Raw genomic sequence first — 21,255 nt, 5'->3', positions numbered from 1 at the left:
AATGACTGCATGCAAGTGGAAAAATTATAACTTAGAATAGGGAAATACGAACCTTCCAGACGTATCTTAATATAGTCTAGGCAAAACTGAAAAAGAAGGTCCAAGTTACTGAAGTTATACACACAGGGAGAAAAACAACTCACACTCTTGTGATCTTTCTGTCAGCACGAACGTTTCTGCTTGCCAGATGGAACAACCCAATCTTTCCCCCTCCCCCCGTGTGCAGTTCTGGAGATTCTCTTGACCCTCCAGAGTGGATTTGGGGGAGGCATGAGGAAAAGCCCCATTACATGAGTAGGAGTCCTTACGATGGCTTCCACTAGTGCACTGGCTTAGTTGAATCTGGGCCACTGTGTCTCATTAACAACCTTCCCAACCTATTTTTCAAAATCAAAGCCCTAGTCACAAACTAGATTAGAAACTGCATCTCCTGATATAAAAGCCCCACTTTTATAAACCCCAGCATCATTTGATTGTAAAAGAAATGCATTTTAAGAGGTATGCAGGATATGATGAAGTAGCATCTGTGGTTGGTATACTAATTTTATAAAAGTTTAGGAATGCATGGCTTTCTAAACCTGCAGGAACTATTTGTTTTTGTGCAAATAGAACTATGTTTCATAGCGGTGGAAATGACAGATGCTTTTCAATTTAAGTAGAACTAGATTTTTTGGGGGCGACACAACTACGTCTCCTGAAGCTCTACTAAGTAGTGAACGTGGTCCTCTAATACATTTGAGTTTGAACACTTGTAGCCTGTGACAGTTCAAACAAAGCACACTCCTGAATCAATATGTACACGCACTCTGAATTTGCAGTAGATGGAATTATCTTTAAAATGGTAGCACATGCCTACAAAGTGATGGTTACCATCTGATTTGCTGGCATGCAAGTACAGATGGCACACATGCACAAGGCACTAATAAATGGGCATGCTGTCTTTTTGGTACCTGCTAAAGACTTTCTTCTTTCAAAAAGCTTTCTAAACAGATTTTTATCCCAGTTGGCATCTGTATTGGAATTGGAATTGTTTTTATATATGAAATTGTCTTAAAAATTAAAACTTGCCATTGTCATAACCATCTTCATATATCCAATTGCACATAGTTCATCATATTCCTGCCACCTAACCCACTAACTGCATTTCCACCCTGTTCCTTAGGAATTTCAAAATTCATTTTGTTGACAGCTATCTTCTGCCTCCCATCCAAATCTCCATATCCTTTGACCTCCATATTTTGAAAGACTTCCCAAATACTGCTATTGTCATTCCCTTGTTCTTACCTTCAAGAACTGCTCTTCACAGCCTTTACTATGGAATTTCCTTTAAAAGACAAGGTGAGAAAGACAACACTTCCTGTCTTTCTCACACTCTGGCTCCTTCCGTGACCTGCTATTGATACTGTAGCTCAGTCATTTAATCTGCTGATTCCTTAAACTCTTCAAAGTTTCCATTTTCAGCTGCTTCCTATCTTCTACTCTCAACCTGGATGCCCCATTAACCTATTTGTTATTATAAAGCAGCAACTAACCAAGCACAATATTAATTCTTTTACTTACAATTACAGGCTCCACCACCATTCTTCGCAGGGTTCCTATTCTTATGCTTCGACAGTTTAGGATGACGCTTTCATAATTATTCTGATATTTTAAGGATACAACGACGTCAGTAGCAAGTTCTTGGGAGAGGACTTTGCGACGTTTTACTGGAGCATTGGCTACAACATTGCCAAACTGAAAAATAATTATCAGAATTCATCAAAACATTTTTACTTCAAAAGTTGCCTTTAAAATTTGCCTTTAAAGATGATCAGGCATTAAAGGCATTGATGGGGGGGGGGGGAATGTGCAACTGAAGCTTTTCTTTCTTTAGAAAAAAATCCAAACTTCTGTAAACGTTAAAAACATAAATACTGGAAGTATGAAAGAGATAAAAACATTCCAAGGAGGAAGGAGACACACCAGAAGAGTCACAGATGGGAAAAAAATTCTGAACAAGAACAGCAAAATAATTGTAATGACAAAAGAAAAAGGCAGTAAGTTTGTTTGTTCAAAGAAAGGAAGAAAAGAGAGAAGAGAAGAGAAAGAGGCACCCTAGCCAAAAGCAGTTTTTACGCAAGCTACTACTGTGATGGCCAAAAGAGAACTGACTGGAAGGCTGGAGCCACACTCTCTTGATACACGTGCATGGAAGTTAAAGACAAGGAGCCTACCAAACCCATAGTCTAGCATTAAAAGATTCCTGAATGAGCTTGGCACAGGCACCAATGCCATATGTAGGACTGCACAGAGAGTACGAAAGAATATATACTTTTTTTGATCTGGTCTAACTGTTTCTCTGCCACATGCCTTTATTGGCTTACTATATTTACCCGCATAAACTGTACTGCCTATCACCTCACACCAGTTATAACTTAAGAGTGCTACTCAAATCAAGTTGGGGAGACTGAACAGTAGGGTAGCAGAACAGAGGATGTGCAAAATAACAAAAAGGAGACACTTCAAAACCAACCATGAAAATAGGTTAGATTGAAATAATGAAGTAACATCAGACTGCATTATTTTATTGTACAGCAACACCATAGGCACAATGCAAACAAATCCCACCGATTTCACTAGAAGATTTAAACATATCCTCCCGCTGAAATCAGTTGTTAACTGGGAATGAGGGAAGAGTACGATCCAACTAAGTGACAAAAATACAAAATTGGAAGATCACAAAAAATTATAGAAAGACAATCCAGTAATTTAGGTCCTGTGTCAGAGGTAAAAGAGATATCATATATTGAAACCAGTCTGTTTCTTCTTTTTACATTATTAAAAGCCCTCAACAAACAACACTATGTGAAATTTATTTCTGTAAAGTTTCTGTGACCCTCCAATTTTGCCAAGAATGTTTAATGTATATTAGTGATTTGTTATAATTTCTATTACATAACTTCTAATATTAATTTACCAGGTTTGCCTAACAGTCTGTATGGGCTGTTTAAATGTTGCCTTTTTGTCAGCATATGTCTGCAGATCCTCTGTTCAGCGGACTTCTCTGGAATATCTTTTGCATGCTCCACGTATAATATTTCTACAAATCTCAAGAAACCACATATTTAAGAGCTTTAAGCAACTTCAGAGGCTTGAAGATAAACTGTTACATAGAACGTCACGCCCTTTTTAAAGAATTGCTGCCACGACTGTTAAGTCTTAAATTAACATACCGTGAAAGTTGTCCCCCTTGACAGCACTTAAGGAGCCTGCTCATGGTGCATTTTAGTCTCTGTTTATCCAATTCTTGCAGAGATGCTCAAACTAAAAAACAAAAATTCCCACCACGAAATCCTTATATTAAGGTGCTATTAATTGGGACAATTTTCAAAGTACTTTAATTTTAAGGAAGTTATTGTCCTTGCTGGGCGTCACTTTGCTTACCTACACATACCAGCTGCACTGTTGAAGCCACTTCCCTGTTGCTACTTTCCATACTCCACTGATACTACAGGACTAAAAATAACACATGGGACGAGTGGACCACATGAAAGAATCCTCCTTTTCCCCCAGTCTTACTGACCCGACACTAAAGTTACCTTGCTCCTCTAAAATGGCTCTGCAAATGTAAACTACCAGAACAGTGTGAAAAGCAGTCACAGGAAACTGGTTCTCACATGGTTGAAGCAAACTAAAGTCCCAATCCAGGGAACACTTTTGATTACTTATGCATATGGACCTGCTTGTGCCCAGTGTGCTTCCCTGCCCCCCTGCTTTTTGAATGCAGCTTTCTCTACTCAACCTGCTTCTAAATCTTCCAAGTTTCAAAAGCAGCTTGTCACACAGTCTGTGGGATCCGATGTTTTCAAACGCCTTGCTGGATTTATACTATTAGCCACACACATTTCCAGATTGTGGCCAGATTTGTTAAATAGCATTTGAAGATGTTAAAACAATCCAATATATATACAGAGAGAGAGAGATGAAAATTATAGTGTCATGTTTTATTTCGCTCAAAAGTCTAGATTATTTTCCCATAAGAATACTGCAGAATATATGCATGTTCACATTTATCTATCAATATTGTATATGCGCTTACACAATTATTTCAAACTACATATGGATGGACTACCTGGTCTTTCATTCTTGATTTTCTTGGTATTATGACTGCAGGTTCTGTGTCTGCTGTAATACTAGTTAACCTTTGTTCTAGTTCACAAGTGTTTTCCTTCAAGGCTGCCTCCACCTTTCCTGTGGAAGGTGCAGGAGAAGAGCAGGCTGAATCTGCTGGACGTGGCGATATGCTCTCAATTCTATTAGTGCTGCCAATCTCCTCCTCCTCTTCGTCATCACTGGATAGGACAACTGAAAGGAAAAGCATTTGTCTCAAGCTCAAAATACTAGTAACTGGAGGTGGTGACCTTTTAAGATCTAGGCTACTGAGACCATTGTTACCCCACAGCCCTTTCAGGTAACGAATGGTTTAAGACGGAGCTAAAGAAACCTAGTTTTACAGGGTGATAATCCTCCCTACCTTCTCTACTCAGTATTAATTACATTTATACCCCCCTTTTCTTCCATGGAACACAAGGCAGCATTCCTTATATCTCCATCTAAGCAGTGGCAAGTCCAGAACTACTTTACTTCCACCAAGACCAATAAGCAACACCTTGCATTTTCTTTTCTCCTCCGAAATCTCCCTACCAAGAGAGGGACTTTTTACAAATTAATTTATAACCAGCATTATTAGGAAGTCTAAGGTTTTGAAAGAACTCTGTATTTTAATGTTTGAAATCGCTGTTTTATATGTATACATTTTTTTCAAAAACTTACACAAACAAAAAACAACAACAACCACCCAGCATTATTTGTTCTTTGATTTAAAACTTACTTGGATCATTTAGATCAGATGCAGTTGTATTCTTCTGCCTTAAGTTTCCTGTAATTTTAGAACTGACTTTTCCATTCAGCCGCAACATAGTAGAACCGATGTTACGCCTCACCGTGAAATCAACTGAAACTGCCCCAGGAGAAGATGCCCCAGGAGAAGATCCATAAAACTTCTTTGTATTTAGTCCTGTGTTTAAAGATTTTTGCCCTGTTGAATTCTCATGTATTGGTTCTCGTGCTAAAGGTCCCAAAGAATCATTTAATTGAACACTTTGCATGGACTGCCTTTGCAAGCCCCCATTAGAAAAATTTCCACACATTTGGCATTTGATTTGACTTTCATTTGGTTTTCCTATGCATAGGCAAACGGTGGAGTAAGTATTCTGTTCCAAGCCCTAGGGATTAAAAAGAGGGTGGGGGAAGAGAATAAGTAGCTGTATTTATTTTGATAACATTTTCAAAATAAATACATTAGACATCCTATAAGGCTTAGGCAGTTTTGAAGCGATAAGATGGAAATCTATGCGATCTCTCTGTGAAATTTCAGGTTGGGAACCTGCCACAAGAACCTGGCTGCATAATTCAAATTATTAGGTCACATCGTTTTACTTGGGCCGGTGCCTCCACTTCTATTCTTCCCTCAAGTCATTGTTGTTCAATGCACATTCTACTTTACCTCTGCCCTTTATTCACACAGTTTCCAAGTCCTCATATCCTTTTGCCCCCCTGTCAGCCCCAGAGCTTCTTGCCATTCACCTACCAGGCCTCTAAGCATCACTGTCTACCCAACATCTTCAATAATTTGGAAGCAATGTTAGAATTGTTGAGGGGCAGATGTTCAAAATGTAATCAAGATTCATTATGTTTACCATTATTCTATCCCCCCTCCATACAGCAGAGTACATGTATGTGCATGCAAGCCAAAAAGCATGAATCAGCAAGTTTACCTTTTGGGGAACAGTATTGGGAAATCAAGTTCTTTGCTTTCCAAATTAAGTTTTCACAGGTAACAGTTTTCTGTTAAAAACACAGTGCCAGTGCTGTTGTGGTAGCAATGGCACCTGCAGCCAAAGTACAACTACAAGTTATTCTGTAGCCCAAGACCTAAAAATGCAAATTAACCTTCTAACAATATCAACTTCTGAATGAATTTAACAGAATTTAAGGAAATTTCATCATATAACCCACCTCTAGGTGAGTTGCACATTTTTTGGTAGCAGGAGATGGAAGCAAACCGGCCTGATACAAAGTGCAGTGACGTTTCAGTTGTACCTTCCTCGTAATTCCTGAATCTGACTCTGACTCAGACTCTCCTCTGTTCTCCATCACACTTTCTGAAAGGGGAGAGTGAAATCATGAACAACAACTTCCCAATGTCCTCAGCTGAAGAACAATGTAACTCTAATTTATTCCTTTATATCACTCCAAGAACAGCAGAAAAAGTTTCAAACTGCCTATCTCCATGTTTTAAAGGAAGGTCTGAGGTGGCACTTCTTGAAAGCAACTACTGCTCAGCCAAAGTGTGTGCGAGAGAACAACAATTTTTTTCTGCCTGTTGTAGCCACTGTAAGCACTGTGCTAGATGCTGTATGATTTTTAATTTATTTCTACAAATATACTGCACACCACTGGAATGGAAATCAGCTTGGAATCTCCTTCAGTAGGTTAATCTGTAGGTAAACAATGCACAAATGACAATGGCCAGCTATGTGTAATCTTGCAGCATGTATGGCTAGCATACCAAACAAAGCCAGGAAAAAGCACTGCAGGGCACAGCTGCCACTTGGACATCCAGTAACAAAATTCAGGTCCAAATTCTGGTCTATACAGTATAGGATAATTTGACCTCCTCTATAACAGGCAGATTTAGCCTACTTAATCTACCCACTTTGATCAACTGTGTGTTACTTGGATGAAGCTTAAGTTTATTCACTCCCATGACGTCTACCACTGATCACAGGCACATTTAATGCCTACTGATGAAACCAACCAAAACATACTCCAATCAGCTCAACTAACGCATTTCAGCTACTGACAGAGCAGCCAACATGCGCCATTCTAACACATTTTATCAAGAGTGCTTCTACTCAGACATTCACTGATGCACTTATTCCATATATAATGTACACCTATTTGACAGAGATTTAATGGAAGTAAAAGCAAAGTAAAAAACTTACGCATCGCCTGAAGCTGAGACAACCTATCATAGTCATTTTCTATCTTCTGGATGTTAGGAGGATATTCTTTTCTGGGGGAAAATAATTAGAAGCTGTATTCAGAAAATATATGGCTTATTTAAATGGAACAAAACCAAAATATTTAACACTGCAGAAATCTTAATTTAGAATATTGAAGCTTGCCATGTTCTAAAACAATAAATGTACACATACAAACAAAATCCCAATGCAAACAAACAAATAAGATAAATGAGAAAAGATAGGTTTGGCAGTGTTTTTAACAAAATATCTTTAAAAAATGCAGTAACACACTACTTTTCTGATTGCAAAAGTATCCATCATACAGCACTGCAAACTAAAAGTTAAGCAGAAAGACTACAACTGCTACTGTCTTGATATAAGCCCAGCTAAGATTTGATTATGTGCAGCATATTTTTAATTTTCCAAATACTTGTTAATTTTCCAAATGCTTACTTACCAGAGCCTGGTAAGGGTCTCCCGCAACCTCCCCAGAAGTAAGGAAAACTCACTTGGTGTTTTATTTATTTATTCTCTCTCTACACATGGTATGTTGCGATAGTATATGTAAAGTGAGTGTAGGTTGCAGGCCCACTGTGGGAAGTGGCCAATATGCAACTGATCTATTATGGATGCAGAAAGTTATACGGTATGCTGTTTTATCAAACTTCTGGATGTTTTCACTCAATTCACTGCATAAAATGTGGCTGTTTTCTCTTGTGACTGTGTGTCTGACACAGCCTTTAATACTTATATCTTTTTATTTGCAAGATAGACATGTTTATATAGCTGGCTCTATTGCAGTTTCTACTTCAAGCCACTTAAATGGTTTAACAGAATTCCTGCTTGAAATTTTCTCCTATTTAATAATTGCCCAACATCTAAAGAAGTAATGTTCAAGACATATGGCATCATGTCCATTGTGCACATGTTGCTATCTCTGGTCACAGGATAAATTCATTCAGCTTAATACCAGCAGGGCTGGTTAGAATAAATTCTCAAATAAAGTTGTTTAATTCCGTTAACGAGTCACATAAATTACCACTTTAGTATTAGTAATATAATATTTCATGAGCAATCACAATAAAACCCCTGCCTAAACAAAACCCCAGGTATTAGGGAAAAAAACAATGACCTGAAGATTCCCTCTGCCTGAACAAAACTCAGGGAGGTACATAGAACAATCTTAGTTCTAATAAAATGGACAGCAGCTTAGTGTGGTTTAGCTGAGAACAAATCTCAGCTTGTGGTTAACAAAGATAAAGCTTAACCATTAGTCCTGATTTGGCCCACATGCTATGCCATACATTGGCTTAGCTAAGCACATTTGTGATTTCTCTCTAGGTTAAGGTGTAGCTTAGTGTGTCAAACAAACCACATCAAAACATATTCACATGAGAACTTCCGGCGAGGCAAAATAGCAAGTGCCATGGCACCGCAGAGCTCCTAAGCAGCATCAGCTGCAGTGGCTGGCCAGTCCCCGCGCTGCCAATATACCCATTGCCAACACCAAGATCCAAGGAGAGCTGGGCTGCTCATCACAGAAACCAAAGAGGCCACACGGAGCCCCCAGGGCTCCCCTGACAATCTCAGGCTCATTGGGACCAAGAGTGTCCCAGTGACAACTCAGTGGAGTTCCAGGGCCCGGAGGCTCCAGAGTTGAAAAAGCAGAGCCGCCACCCACCCCCCCCCCCGATTGCCATCGCTGCCATAGCAACTGCCAAGGGAGAAAGGTAGGAGGGGGCCAGGAGATAAAGGGAGGCCATGAGGAAGTATGCGCAGCCTGGCCCAGCCCCAGATTGACCTCCCCGGCAGTCGGTGCAAAAAGAGCAGGCCAGTGCCCAACTGGGAAATGCATGCTGGGGTCACCCAGGAAAGCCAAGGCACGGCGCAAACCCTCACTTGCTGGCATGTGGGTGCTGCTGGCCACCAGAGACGGGTACACCAAGGATCCTAAGACTAGGATTTTTATTTTTTATCCCCTTTTTATTAAATAAATAAATAAAATATTTTAATTTTTTGAAGAATTGTAAAGGCGGCACCCACGAAGGAAGTCTAAACCACCAGAGGCCACTTCCAGAGACTGCCGTCTTAGCCTTGACGCAGGGACCCTCACCAATACCCTTTTAAACTACATATACAAGTCTCCTTTTCAATAATATTACTACAGTAGTACTAATTTTCTATTCACTTTTCTTTTCTTTCCCCTTTTTTATCTCTGTTTTTTAACTGCCCTCTCATTTTTAACACATATCCACATGTATAAAAGAAAGAAGTTCCCATGTATAAGGAAGTTGCAGTAATGTTCTGTCCTTATTATAAAATGTATAAGATAAATATCCTCAGAATAAAAATCAAAACTCCACTTTTCCTGACGGAAAGACCTCTGACTATTGAAAATTTATAAATAAAAAATGCTATTTTTCTCCACTGTACTCCCTCCCTACATAAGTGAAAAAGCAAATAAAACATTTACTTTCGTGTAACAGAGCAATATTGTGTATATTTGTTTCATATACTGCTTTAAATCTAAAGCAGAAAACACAATGTTGCAAATCAGTTCCGCTTATAATCCAACTACACAAACACACCACTTATATAAATTATGTAAAGAAACAACTTGCAGAATGGCTCCAATGGTTTCTTGCACCAACACACTATCTCACCCCCACCTCTAGGATGCTAGTGTAAAGGCTCCACCGCACTGACCAAGGCACTTCTGCTCACATACTAAAATGCTTCTTCTTTCTAAATCCTATCAAGGTTGAAAGGGTGGCATGCAAGACACTATCCCTTACGTAGTGGGACCCATGCAGTTTCTGGCTTTAAAAATTAACAGTGAAGATTGTAAAAGACAAAAATATATACCTAAAAAGTGACTGCAACCCTTTCTATACCCACCCTGATGATCTACACAAGTGGATGGAGTAGCAGTCCAGGATGATAAAGGACAAAACTGAGCCCTCTGAATCATTCAGTCAAGTCTCTAATACAGGTCTGGTTAGCTGCCACTTCTATAACGTATGGAAGGCAGAATTTTTACTGGCAGTCAGGTTTTGCATTTACCAGCAATAATGCCATTCTGGTGGCCCCAATAATAATAATCTAAAGCATGGCTGTGGGCTTGGAGCTAGATCACAAGGATGTAAGATATTCCAAGTTCCCTTACCTTCCTTCTAATGCCATACGTTCTCTTGCTCCAAACCTCCTGCATGTTTGCCCTGGCCAATGTTCTCCTCTGTCCAATCTCAATGGAAACACATTTCCCCTTCTCCATCCACTGCAACCAGCAAGCAAGATCTTGCATTTAAGATATTGCTACCCGTTTTGCTACACTGGAATTTCTATTTAAATTAGCATGGCACAGAACACTGTTTTGTTGACTAACAGTGCAATCCTAACGAAGTCTTCACAAAGTCCTATTTAATTCAATGGTGCTTACTCACAGTTAAGTGGAGCTTGGGTTGCAGCCTTAATGCCTGTGCTACATAGATGGACAGATGTAGTACACATAGATGTATGCATACATGTATCACAGGTATTTAGTCAAGAAAACACACCAATTTAAACAAACAAAAAAATCATTACAGCTAAATGTGTGGTTGCACACCAATTGTTATTCTAGCAAAATAGTTTTTTCCATCAGTGTTGACCATTAAGCTTGCTAGTGGGAATTTAGCTATCAGGCGCAACTTCATTATTTCCACCACATTTTTAATACCATGCTCATGTCACCATTGACCTTACCTTTCCTTTCGATCCAGATTGCTTAAAATATGAAAGAGAAAAATATAATAAGATACAAAGCCCTTCATTTGCAGAACATCAGTAGATTTGAAAAAAGAAACCTGTATCTGGATATCCAATATTCAAATTAAATTTGAACTCTTTGTTGTAAGTAGCACTTAGCATCTAAATTTGCAAAAATAAAAATAAAAAATCATCACACTTTTTAGCTACTTAATACCATATCCTTCAAAGTCTGTCAACTGTTACTGGCATAGTGCTCTATAGAATATATGTCTGAATATAACTGAATGTATTGAGTCAGCATATTATAGTTCTGTAAGGTTATTTAAATAACAGTATAACAAACATTCATTAACACTATTGTATAACCATTGAGTCCCTTTTGCTAAGAATTTAAAGGCCAAACTATTAAGATGATCCTAGCGAAATGTCCACTAAATAGTGGGAACATGTACAAAAGAGATTTTATGATGCAACAGCATCTAGGCCATATGGTCATGCACCAGATCACATTCAAGCAACTGTCTCTAAACCTCCTATTGAGGTCTCACATGAATCTGCCTTCTTCCAGGTCTAAATAATTCCTTGGTGTTTTTAAAAAGTGAGGAAAAGAAAGAGAAAGAGGGACAACCAATCTATTGTGCTTATATAATATGAAGAAAGCATGCAAATGAATGTCCATGGAAGGGAGAAAGGCCCACATGTTCGTGTTTGTAGGAAAGTTTGGTAAAAAGTAACATACATAGAATCATAGAATTGTAGAGTTGGAAGGGACCCTGAGGATCATCTAGTCCAACCCCCTCCAATGCAGCTGTCCCACATGGGGATCAAATCTGCGACCTTGGCATTATCAGCACCATGCTCTAACCAACTGAGCTATCCATGCAAGGTACATACATAGGTTGAGATAATTAAGGCTTAAATAATTAGGCACAGTGCAGCAGGCCCGTTTGAGCTTCAACATCCCCATCTTATTCCCAGGCTTTGCCATCTTTATTTTGTTTAGTTCCCATCTTCTCTCATCTTTTCAGCCCCTGCTTCCTACACCTGCATCCTTTTTCAAAGACTTGCACTGTACTCTGTCAGTCTCCATTCCCCTTGTTTCTAAGCCAGGTATTTAGCATTTTAAAAACCTGAACAAAGTGACACTTCTACTCCAAAATGTCTGGCAATGGTGTATTAACTTTTGACAAAGTTGCTGTTTTAAAAATATTTATCCTTTTGCCTTTTCATAAAAAACTTTCTAAAACCTTTCTAAATATGGCATTCGAGCTGCATATGCAACCAAACCTCAAGTCACAAAAGCAATATATGATGCAAATTTGGGGGTTCCGTCTCAATTAATTTCAAGAGAAGGTAAGTTTTGTTAATCTTTCATTTGGAAAAGAAAAATTTCACTCTGCTTTTTTGTGGGTTGAATCCAGGCTTGGTCATGCCTAGAGTAGATCTATTTAAACCAATGTAATTTAAGTTAGCCATGATTAACAAGTCATAGATTTCAGCGAGTCTATTCGAAGCATGACCAAGTTAGACTCCAATCCTAAGTAAAGAACAAGCCATGTGAAAACATATATTGAATGCCTTGATGGTAAGCACTATGCATATGGCAAATAAGCCATGCCAGCTGTGCGCATAGCCAGCATGGGGGTCTCCGAAGCTGCGTCCCATGCCAGGGAAGGCAGGTGGGAGGTGGCGGCGAGAAGAGCTTCTCCCCGCCTCCGCCTCTCGCCGTGCACAGCCAGCATGGGGCGCAGTTTCGGAGGTCTCCAAAGCTGTGTCCTATGCCAGGGAAGGCAGGTGGGAGGCGGCGAGGAGTAGAGCTTCTCCCACCGCCGCCTCTCGCCGTGCACAGCCGGCATGGGGCGCAGCTTCAGAGGTCTCCGAAGCTGCGTCCCATGGCTCACTCTGGGAAAAAGATAGAGAGTAGTCACCTAAATTCTAAACTATTTACAAACTTTATGTCTGACTGCATTATTTACATGGTATAAGCATGGAATGGGTGGGAGGTACATGAGGGATTTCCCTCAAAGCCCAAACCTTGATTCCTTAAGAAATGCACTATTAAAACCCATGGTGCAGTAGGAAGACTGCACAATCAACCAACTTTAACTAAGAAACATTTTTGTTTTACTGTACTTATCAAATTTCCATGCCGCTGCTCCCCCCCCCCCCCCCCCGGTAAAAAAATCTGAGGTTTACAGTGTGGTTTACAGATCAGACTTTAGATTAAGGCTCAAGTGTGGTTAACAAGTTCAGGACCTGGCATATTATCATACAATGTCCAAATTTGTGAGTCAATCCAGGTAAGGAAAGGTATAAATGAAAAGCCTACACCACAGACAAAGTAGGCAGACTGTGCTCGGTGGACCTCCATTGCTCAAAATATCTCTTCTTCTGAATTGTTGAATGAGTCTAAATACTGTAAGCTGGTGAACACTCAAAGCTTCAACAATGGAGAGTTCCATGTATGAGTTGACCCATAATAATACAAGTAGGACAGAAGTAAGTAAAAGATGACAGACATGTGGTGTCTTTATTCCCCAATGAAGCTTCATTGTGGCTGCCTTAGAAGTATAACTCATTGCAGTTATAGTACGTACCACTTACTTCAGGCATCGGCAACCTCCGGCCCATGGGCTGGATGTGGCCCACGGATGTGGCCCACGGAGGCCCATGAGCCGCCCGGTCACCGAGCCGCCCACTCGGCAAGTCCCTGTGCCCCGCCGCGCTAAACCAGCGCAGCACAGCGCACTACGGGGACTCGCCGAGCGGTGCCGAAAATGGCACCTGCCCATGTGCAGATGCCAGAAGCAATGTCTGGGCATGCCCAGACCACCCAAATCGCTTCTACACGTCAGGGCATGCGCAGAAGCGATTTCCACTGCTGCACTGCCCATGCCCAGACACCCGAAATTGCTTCTGCGCATGTCAGGGCATGTGCAGAAGCCATTTCCGGCGCTCCAAAAATGGGCAGCGCAGCACCGGAAATCACTTCTGCGCCTGTCTGACCCACGGACCAATGTCAGTGGAAATGATCCTGTCCACGGCCGGAAAACGTTGCTGACACCTGACTTACTTGGTATAGAAAAGACCCTAATTCACTTACAACTCTATCTTAGCCCCTATCCAGATAAGGAACAAAATATTCTAGAACCTCTTAGACTGGTTGCAATACATACAGTTTAAAGTCTCAGATAATCAAAGTGACTTTTGTGCTGTTGCAGCACATGATGAACCCATTATGGCAGCACTACCCTTTTTCAGTTTCCACATTTTTGTAAGCTCTGAAATATTTTCTGATACATCCTTTTTCTCATCAAGCAGAGTTTCACAAGTCTACATCCAACCTTTTTTTTCTGTGTGCATTTAATGGGAGTCTTTAACTGTTTTAGACTCTTGAATTGGAAAACAAGATGAAGCTCTGGGTTAGAAAACCAGCCAATATGGAAGGAGGAATCAGCACAATTATACTACCATTGGGGCTCCTCCTGTCCTCAACACTCACTGTGGAAGCAGAGGTGGGAATAATTGACTAGGAGTGCCTTTTATCAACTTCAGTTGATATGCCAGCTATAATCTTAGTTAGAGATATTAGGCCTTGACTCAAAGCCATGCCTTAGGTGAGACTACTGTAATGCAATCAACAAGGGCACCTTTGAAGACTGTTTGGAAGCTTCAACGGGTGTAGAATACTGCTGCCCTACAAGTGGGAGCAAGATTAACAGAGTATGACAGTGATTCTGTACCAGCTGCACTGGTTACCAGTTTCTGAGCCCAAATCAAAGTGCTGGTTTTGGTTTTAAAGCCCTAAATTATTTAGGATAATTATCTGAAGGACCACCTTCACCTATATGAACCTGCCTGGGTACTGAGACCTGCCTCAGAGGCACTACTCATGTACCCGGACAATTTGGTTGGCTGGCGCTATAGACAAGGCCTTTTCCATGGTGGTTCCAGGTTGTGGAACTCTTTCCCCACAGAGGTGTGCACTGTGTGTCCCCCCGCCCCCCCAAAAAAAACACTACTCAGTTTTAAGCAGATATTTAAAGAAAGACACACAGCATACACAACTGTTTTTTTCACGGGAGACATTAAATATGTCCTCGTGACATTAAGTCTTACCTTTGTGCTGCTGTTTTTACTAAAGATGTTTGTGCATGAGTATGGTGACAGCGTCTAGCTTGTACTACTGCTGCAGAGCAAGGAATATTTTGAACATTTTCACTGCAAAAAGGAAAAAAACAGGTAAGAAAAAATGTTAGAATTCACAGCATGGAAAGAATAATAGCTCTGCTTAGAGAAACTCCTCTAAGTGGTACCTGAATCAGCACTTCCACTATGCTACCTAATCATAGTTACACTCACACTTTTGATTAGCCAGCTGCAGCAAGAAATGATGACTTATTTGCAACTAGTGGGTGCAATCCTTCTCCTCCATAGAGCATCATAGTCCATCATGATCAAGATCCCAGGTCTTAGTCCACAACAACATCTGGATATTATAAATAAAGCATCTAAATCTATTTTCCAAAGGTATTAGCAAAGTGCAAATGTAACAAACTTAAGGTCCTTTCACAAGCACCATTCTCACAATCACAATTACCCCCCAGAAACAAGCCATTTACTAAATAATTTTTAATATATTAGGAATCACTATACCTTAATTTCTTGCTGCTTCCCAACATGTTGAGTTCAATTGGGGTTACTCTTAAAGCACCAGGTTCAATTTTGCTTCGTCTAGCATATGTTCTCATAGAATCACCTCTGGCACCAGTAGTTCCTGAGTGAAATTGCAGCACCTGAAACAATTAGCAAAAGTTAAATCTACAAAGCAGCAGTTCTCAGATGGAGACTGAATTACATTTTTATTAAGCTTTCAAATACTAAGATATTCTCAATCCTCCAAACACTACAGCCAACACAAGAGTCCTTTTGGACCTGGAAGAAGACAGAACAGGGGATGGGGACGGGGTTATGCACACTCTGCCAACAGACTTGGGGGCCAGGAACAGAAATCTCCCCCCCCACACACACACACAGTTGCCACCTGTGATAATAATACAAATGAAACTGGTTGTCAGATGAATTATGTTGCAAACTTTAAATCTGAAAGAATGCAGTGATTTACTATTTACTGTGTTCCTTTGCACGAAAACAATCATGATTGTTTATTGTTTTTACACACTCACCACAATATGCCAAATGTGCATTTTGCCAAAGCTCCAAGGCCATATAGTATATAGTAAGCTGCTGATAAGAAAGCATGTGTGTGTTCTTTTTTTAGCGGCATACACACTGTATGAGTTTGTAGCAGTCACCTCTCCATATTAGAACTTCTTTTTTTTAAGTGACATACTGAAATGTTTCACTTAATGTGAAATATAAAATACAGTATGCATTTTCATGTACATTATATTTGATAAATACTGTACTCACTTTTTTCCCACCAGAGGGGCTGCAGCTTCCCTCACTATCATCCACACTCAGCAGACTGGCTTCACTTAACGGGCAAAGAACAGGAAACAAAATGTGTATATTGTAATTCAATAATAGCAAACAGGGTTTCAACAACTACTGCAAAAAGGTCCAAGTAATGTTTTCTCAATCTGTTAAACAATCATGTGTTGCACTTTCCTCTAAAATATTTTGGTGCTAGTTTGCCTCAAAATAAAGTGTATACAAAAGACAGGGGGGAATACAATGTCAGTAATAGTATTACAAACCTGGTAATATGTAGAATTACTTTAGCAGATGGCTTCACAGTGCCTCTTTTGTATGGATTTTATAGACATTGTTCTAAGCAAACACAGAATTTGAGATCTAGACCTGAAACTAATTTTGTAACCAGAACATTCGCTTGTAAAGAGGCAGTACAATTTAGCAGTAAATCTAAATATGATTCTCTTCAGAATGCTCAGCAATAAATGTGTAGCTATTAACCATTTGTGTGTAGTTCAAAGTATTTCACACTGAATAATAATAATTATTATTATTATTATTTATACCCCACCCATCTGGCTGGGTTTCCCCAGCCACTCTGGGCAGCTTCCAGAAGGATATTAAAATACAATAATCTATTAAACATTAAAAGCTTCCCTAAACAGGGCTGCCTTCAGATGTCTTCTAAAAGGTTCTGCTTCTGTTTTTGGAATATACAGTAAATCTTCTTGGCACCATACTAGGTAGCTACCGGTAGAAAAAATAGTATTCCTCCCACAGTTAGTACATCCATTGCATTTACAAAGGAAAAATAGAATTAATACAAGTGGACACTGCAGAAAAATGCATCCTTGTATCCTAGTAGGAGTGCTCCTGTCTAGGATTCTGCCATTCCACTCCCTACCCCTTTTATTTTATCTGACACTCAACCTTCCATGACTACAGCATGCTCAGTTTTCAGCGGACTGGCGGGGGGGGGGGAGCAAAAACATGCTGATCTCATCCTACTAAGTCAGTTCTTGCACTCTTGGGAAAAGGTTCCATCGTTATCTCAACAGAAACTGGGTTTCAACATCCAGTTGATACAACCACTTGGGCCTAGAACATCCACTGTTCCTGAGCTTTGATACTAAACAATTCTCTGCATCTATGCTATGATTTAGGTTCCTTTCTTTTCTAAATAATTGCAGTAATAAAAGGATGGTGGAAATGAAGCACTAGAACCTGGGCAAGAGCAAACACAAACATAAGCGAGAAAGTTACTGAAAATAAAAACACAAAATTCTTTTTGTTAATTAGCAGCACAGTGCACAAATAAGTACTATTATTCTGGAACTGAAGCACCCAAAATGAGTACCAACTGTGGTATATTAGAAGGGGGTGTCACGACTGCTTCAAACATGACCTTCTTTTTTCCTTTTCCTTTTTGAGGAATAATCCTAATATAAGAAAAATGTGTACACAATCACTTGAGATGTACAGCATATGTTACCACACGCACACATCAGAAAGCCATTGTGTACACTGGCCTATACACACAAATGCCAAACTTCGTAAGTATAAATGTCTTCCTATTTACAGGATTATCTCTCTGAGGAAAGTGTCATATGGTATAGAACACACCTGACTTTGAGATTTGTGAGAGAAAGAGAATCACCTATCCTTTGTGTGGGATCCAGCTATCTGTTGTTATGTTTCACTTGTCACTATTTCACCCTGGTATTGTATTAGTATTTTTAAACGCTCATGAGACCAAATCCAATTATTTTGTTAACAAAAATAATTAGCTCGCTTACCATTAGTTGTTCCATAACTCTTCTCCACCAGTCTATTAAGCAAGGAGGCTGAATGTCAGTCTACCACTCATCCCCAATCAGTAAAATTCAAAAAATGATATACTCCCATAAATATATAGTGTTGTAGGAGATAATTGAATGAAGAATTTGTTGTCTACAAACTTTCCAAATCAGGATTTTTGTAAGACTCAAAACTAAGAAATTTGCAAGACAGTAGTCTTCAGTTTAGGTAAATAGGACAGGGTAGGGTGGGAAGCCATCTCAAGAGACACATAACAGCATGCATGTAGTATGACCTTCAGGTTTTTTTATTCTAGAAGAAGTGCCAACAAAATATTGAATTCTTTTGCTATTTTAAACATTTCAAAAGTTCCTGACTCAGTTGTTTTAACCTGAGCTAGGTAGCTCCATAACTGCACTAATTCCCCTAGATTCTAGTTATTAAAGATTAAAAATAAGAAACCTACTATTTGCTTCTGGAATAATCCATAATATCTTTAGGCAATAACTAGCCTGAGAAAAACCTTACATGAAGGTGACCCTCTTGTGGGTATGAATTAGTGACACTCTATAACACTTCCACTTTAGAGAATTAGAAATGGAGGGGTGCTCAGTTTTCTAATTACTGTAACGTTCCACATTTTACTTTCAGTAGCCTAGATTAAGGTATCCTTACTCTTTTTCTGCATCTCCATCACTTTTGCCTGAACAATTAAAGCCCCAGGAATTTTTGAAACCTCCATCTCGCTTGGACTGCGATGTATCCAAAGCTGAAACAAAAATAAGTTAAAATCAGTTCAGATTCCAAGCAACACATAAGGACAAATTACAGCTACAAATTCCACAATTTAGCTGACAGATCACAAGAGAATATTTTTAACACTATTTTCTATTTATCAGCCTTGGAACATTTGAAACAACCACTTAAGGAGGGTGCAGAACAGGGCCAGGGAGGTGCAAAACCTGGGAAAGTCTTGAGAATAGAGAAACTTGGAAGGTCCCATGTCACCCCAGGGCCTGAGGTCCTTCATCCTTGATGTAAACCAAAGTCAGGAACACAATGTTGATGATAGAAATAATGTTTAGTTACACTCTGAATTCCGTTACTGTCATGAGAGAGTTTTTAAAAAGCAAGTTATGTTTAACAGTATTATTTCAATAAAAACCTTAAGGTTTATTTTGGTGAACAGTGGAACATTTTATTGTAGCAGATTTAATGACAAAATAACTGCTAGAACTTAATGAGTCTACAAGGCTGATCCACATCTGCATCCAAATGATAATAACAGAACTCACAGCACTGCACAGAATGCTTGAAAACTCTAATGTGGTATGTACTGACTTTTCTGTGGAGGGGATATCATTTTTTTCTTAAAAACTGGGGTGGTACAACTGCCAAGACTACACTGCTAAACACTGGAAGTTCCAAAAGGTGCTGGGATTCTTCCATTTCAGTGTCACCAACAATGCTCTCTATATCTACTAAAGTGGTACCTCTGGTTAAGAACTTAATTCATTCCGGGGGTCTGCTCTTAACCTGAAACCATTCTTAACCTGCGGTACCACGTCTTTAGCTAATGGGGCCTCCTGTTGCCGCCGCACTGCTGCGTGATTTCTGTTCTCATCCTCAGGTAAAGTTTTTAACCCAAGGTACTACTTCCAGGTTAGCGGAGTCTGTAACCCAAAGTGTTTGTAACCCAAGGTGTCTGTAACCCGAGGTACCACTGTATGTATTTTGCTAAATGGTTTCTCTGCTTGTTTTCTATATGTTCAGATGCCTCTTGAGATACTGTTGCCAAACTCCGTATAAGGTTGAAGGTGGCGGCCTTTATCCCCATTTGGATGCTGGACACTATTTTGAATCAAGATGGTTGACCAAAACATCAATTTGGAGTGACTTTGCCTGTTTGGGGACATAGGTTTGATTGCATCTCAAAACATTCTCACCAAATTCAACATGAGGATTCTCGAGATGGGGATAGAAGTCTCTGCCGGGCACCATTTTGAATAAAAATGGTGGACAAAAATGTGACTTTGGTGAAATTTCACCCAGTTTTGGGCACGATGGGTTCAAACTCACAAATTATACTATCCATTTAAAAATCACAATATATTTTTGGTTCCTAAAAATTTATGGGCAGCACTGGGCTCTCCATACTAGTTGGGACTATATGTGGCATCCAAAAAACCTTCCAATAGAATATTCACTCTACATATTTCTATCTGAGATGCCATTGTCTTTTACAATATCAGGGTTAATTAATACATCTTATAATTCTTGCAATTTACACAAAAGCAGTGTTTCAAGTACAATCATACCTCAGGTTACAGACGCTTTCAGGTTCGGGTTGTGCACCACGCTGAACCTGGAAGTACCGGAATGGGTTAATTCCAGGTTTCGGTGCTCGCGCAGGCACAAGAACACAAAATCGTGCTTTGCGCATGCGCAGAAGACCAAATCATAACCCGCACATGCGCAGACGCGGTGCTGCGAGTTGCGAGCGCTGCGGGTTGAGAACGTGCCTCCCGCATGGATCACGTTCACAACCCGAGCGTCTACTGTACATTATAGTGCTATTTCAGATTTTGAAATTAAATTCATATGACTCTCACTACAGATAAAATTCATTCTCATGCCCAATTAGATTCATTCATGAAGTACAGTGGTACCTCTACTTACAAATAACTCTACTTACGAATTTTTCTACTTACAAATGGAGCTCCGTCCGCCATCTTGGATGCGGTTTAGATAGGATTTTTTCTACTTACGAATTTTTAGATAGGGTTGCTTCGACTTACGATTTTTTTCTCCCAATGCATTCCTATGGGATTCGACTTACAAATTTTTTTGACTTACAAATGTATGTTCGGAACGCATTAAATTCGTAAGTAGAGGTACCACTGTATTCTTAAAAATCTATACAACAGAAAAATCCAACATTTCCTCAAACACGTCTTTTCCTGGGGACTCCTTATACAAATCAAAGAGTCTTCTCTCCAAGTATTTTGTACAATTTGTACTTTTAGCTTAATAAAGTTGCTCACTGCAACCATGGCAAATTAGGCTGCATACAGATGATAATTTTACAAGATTCTGAAGCACTCTTGCATAGCTATTATTACCCATAATATACATAATCATTTTTCTATCCTGCTGTGGTCTCTGATCAACCAGGTTTTCAGGTTTCTTTAAACAGTATTTTAAA

General features: G+C 39.6%; 1 protein-coding gene across 14 annotated transcripts in view; it reads right to left on the bottom strand.

Annotated features, from left to right (window-relative positions):
* SENP6 (SUMO specific peptidase 6) overlaps positions 1–21,255 on the bottom strand; it is a 67,215-nt gene that overhangs the window by 17,999 nt on the left and 27,961 nt on the right. For 4 of the 14 annotated variants that reach the window (XM_035109568.3, XM_035109570.3, XM_088665910.1 and 1 more), the window contains 11 exons: positions 18,726–18,819; positions 16,251–16,314; positions 15,474–15,613; positions 14,937–15,038; positions 10,812–10,832; positions 7,047–7,117; positions 6,058–6,203; positions 4,871–5,264; positions 4,112–4,344; positions 1,561–1,734; positions 53–86 (listed from right to left, as the gene is read on the bottom strand). In XM_035109568.3, coding sequence (XP_034965459.3) covers positions 53–86; positions 1,561–1,734; positions 4,112–4,344; positions 4,871–5,264; positions 6,058–6,203; positions 7,047–7,117; positions 10,812–10,832; positions 14,937–15,038; positions 15,474–15,568 — 1,270 coding nt within the window. In that variant the 5' untranslated portion in view covers positions 15,569–15,613; positions 16,251–16,314; positions 18,726–18,819. Of the gene's footprint in view, positions 1–52; positions 87–1,560; positions 1,735–4,111; positions 4,345–4,870; positions 5,265–6,057; positions 6,204–7,046; positions 7,118–10,811; positions 10,833–14,936; positions 15,039–15,473; positions 15,614–16,250; positions 16,315–18,049; positions 18,082–18,725; positions 18,820–21,255 lie in introns of all 14 variants that reach the window. The other 10 variants (XM_035109569.3, XM_088665906.1, XM_088665913.1 and 7 more) reach the window with 6 other exon arrangements.

The sequence above is a fragment of the Zootoca vivipara genome, chromosome 3 (assembly GCF_965207765.1).
Source record: "Zootoca vivipara chromosome 3, rZooViv2.hap1.1, whole genome shotgun sequence".
Lineage (NCBI taxonomy): Eukaryota > Metazoa > Chordata > Lepidosauria > Squamata > Lacertidae > Zootoca > Zootoca vivipara.
This window is presented reverse-complemented; position numbering and strand designations above follow the sequence as displayed.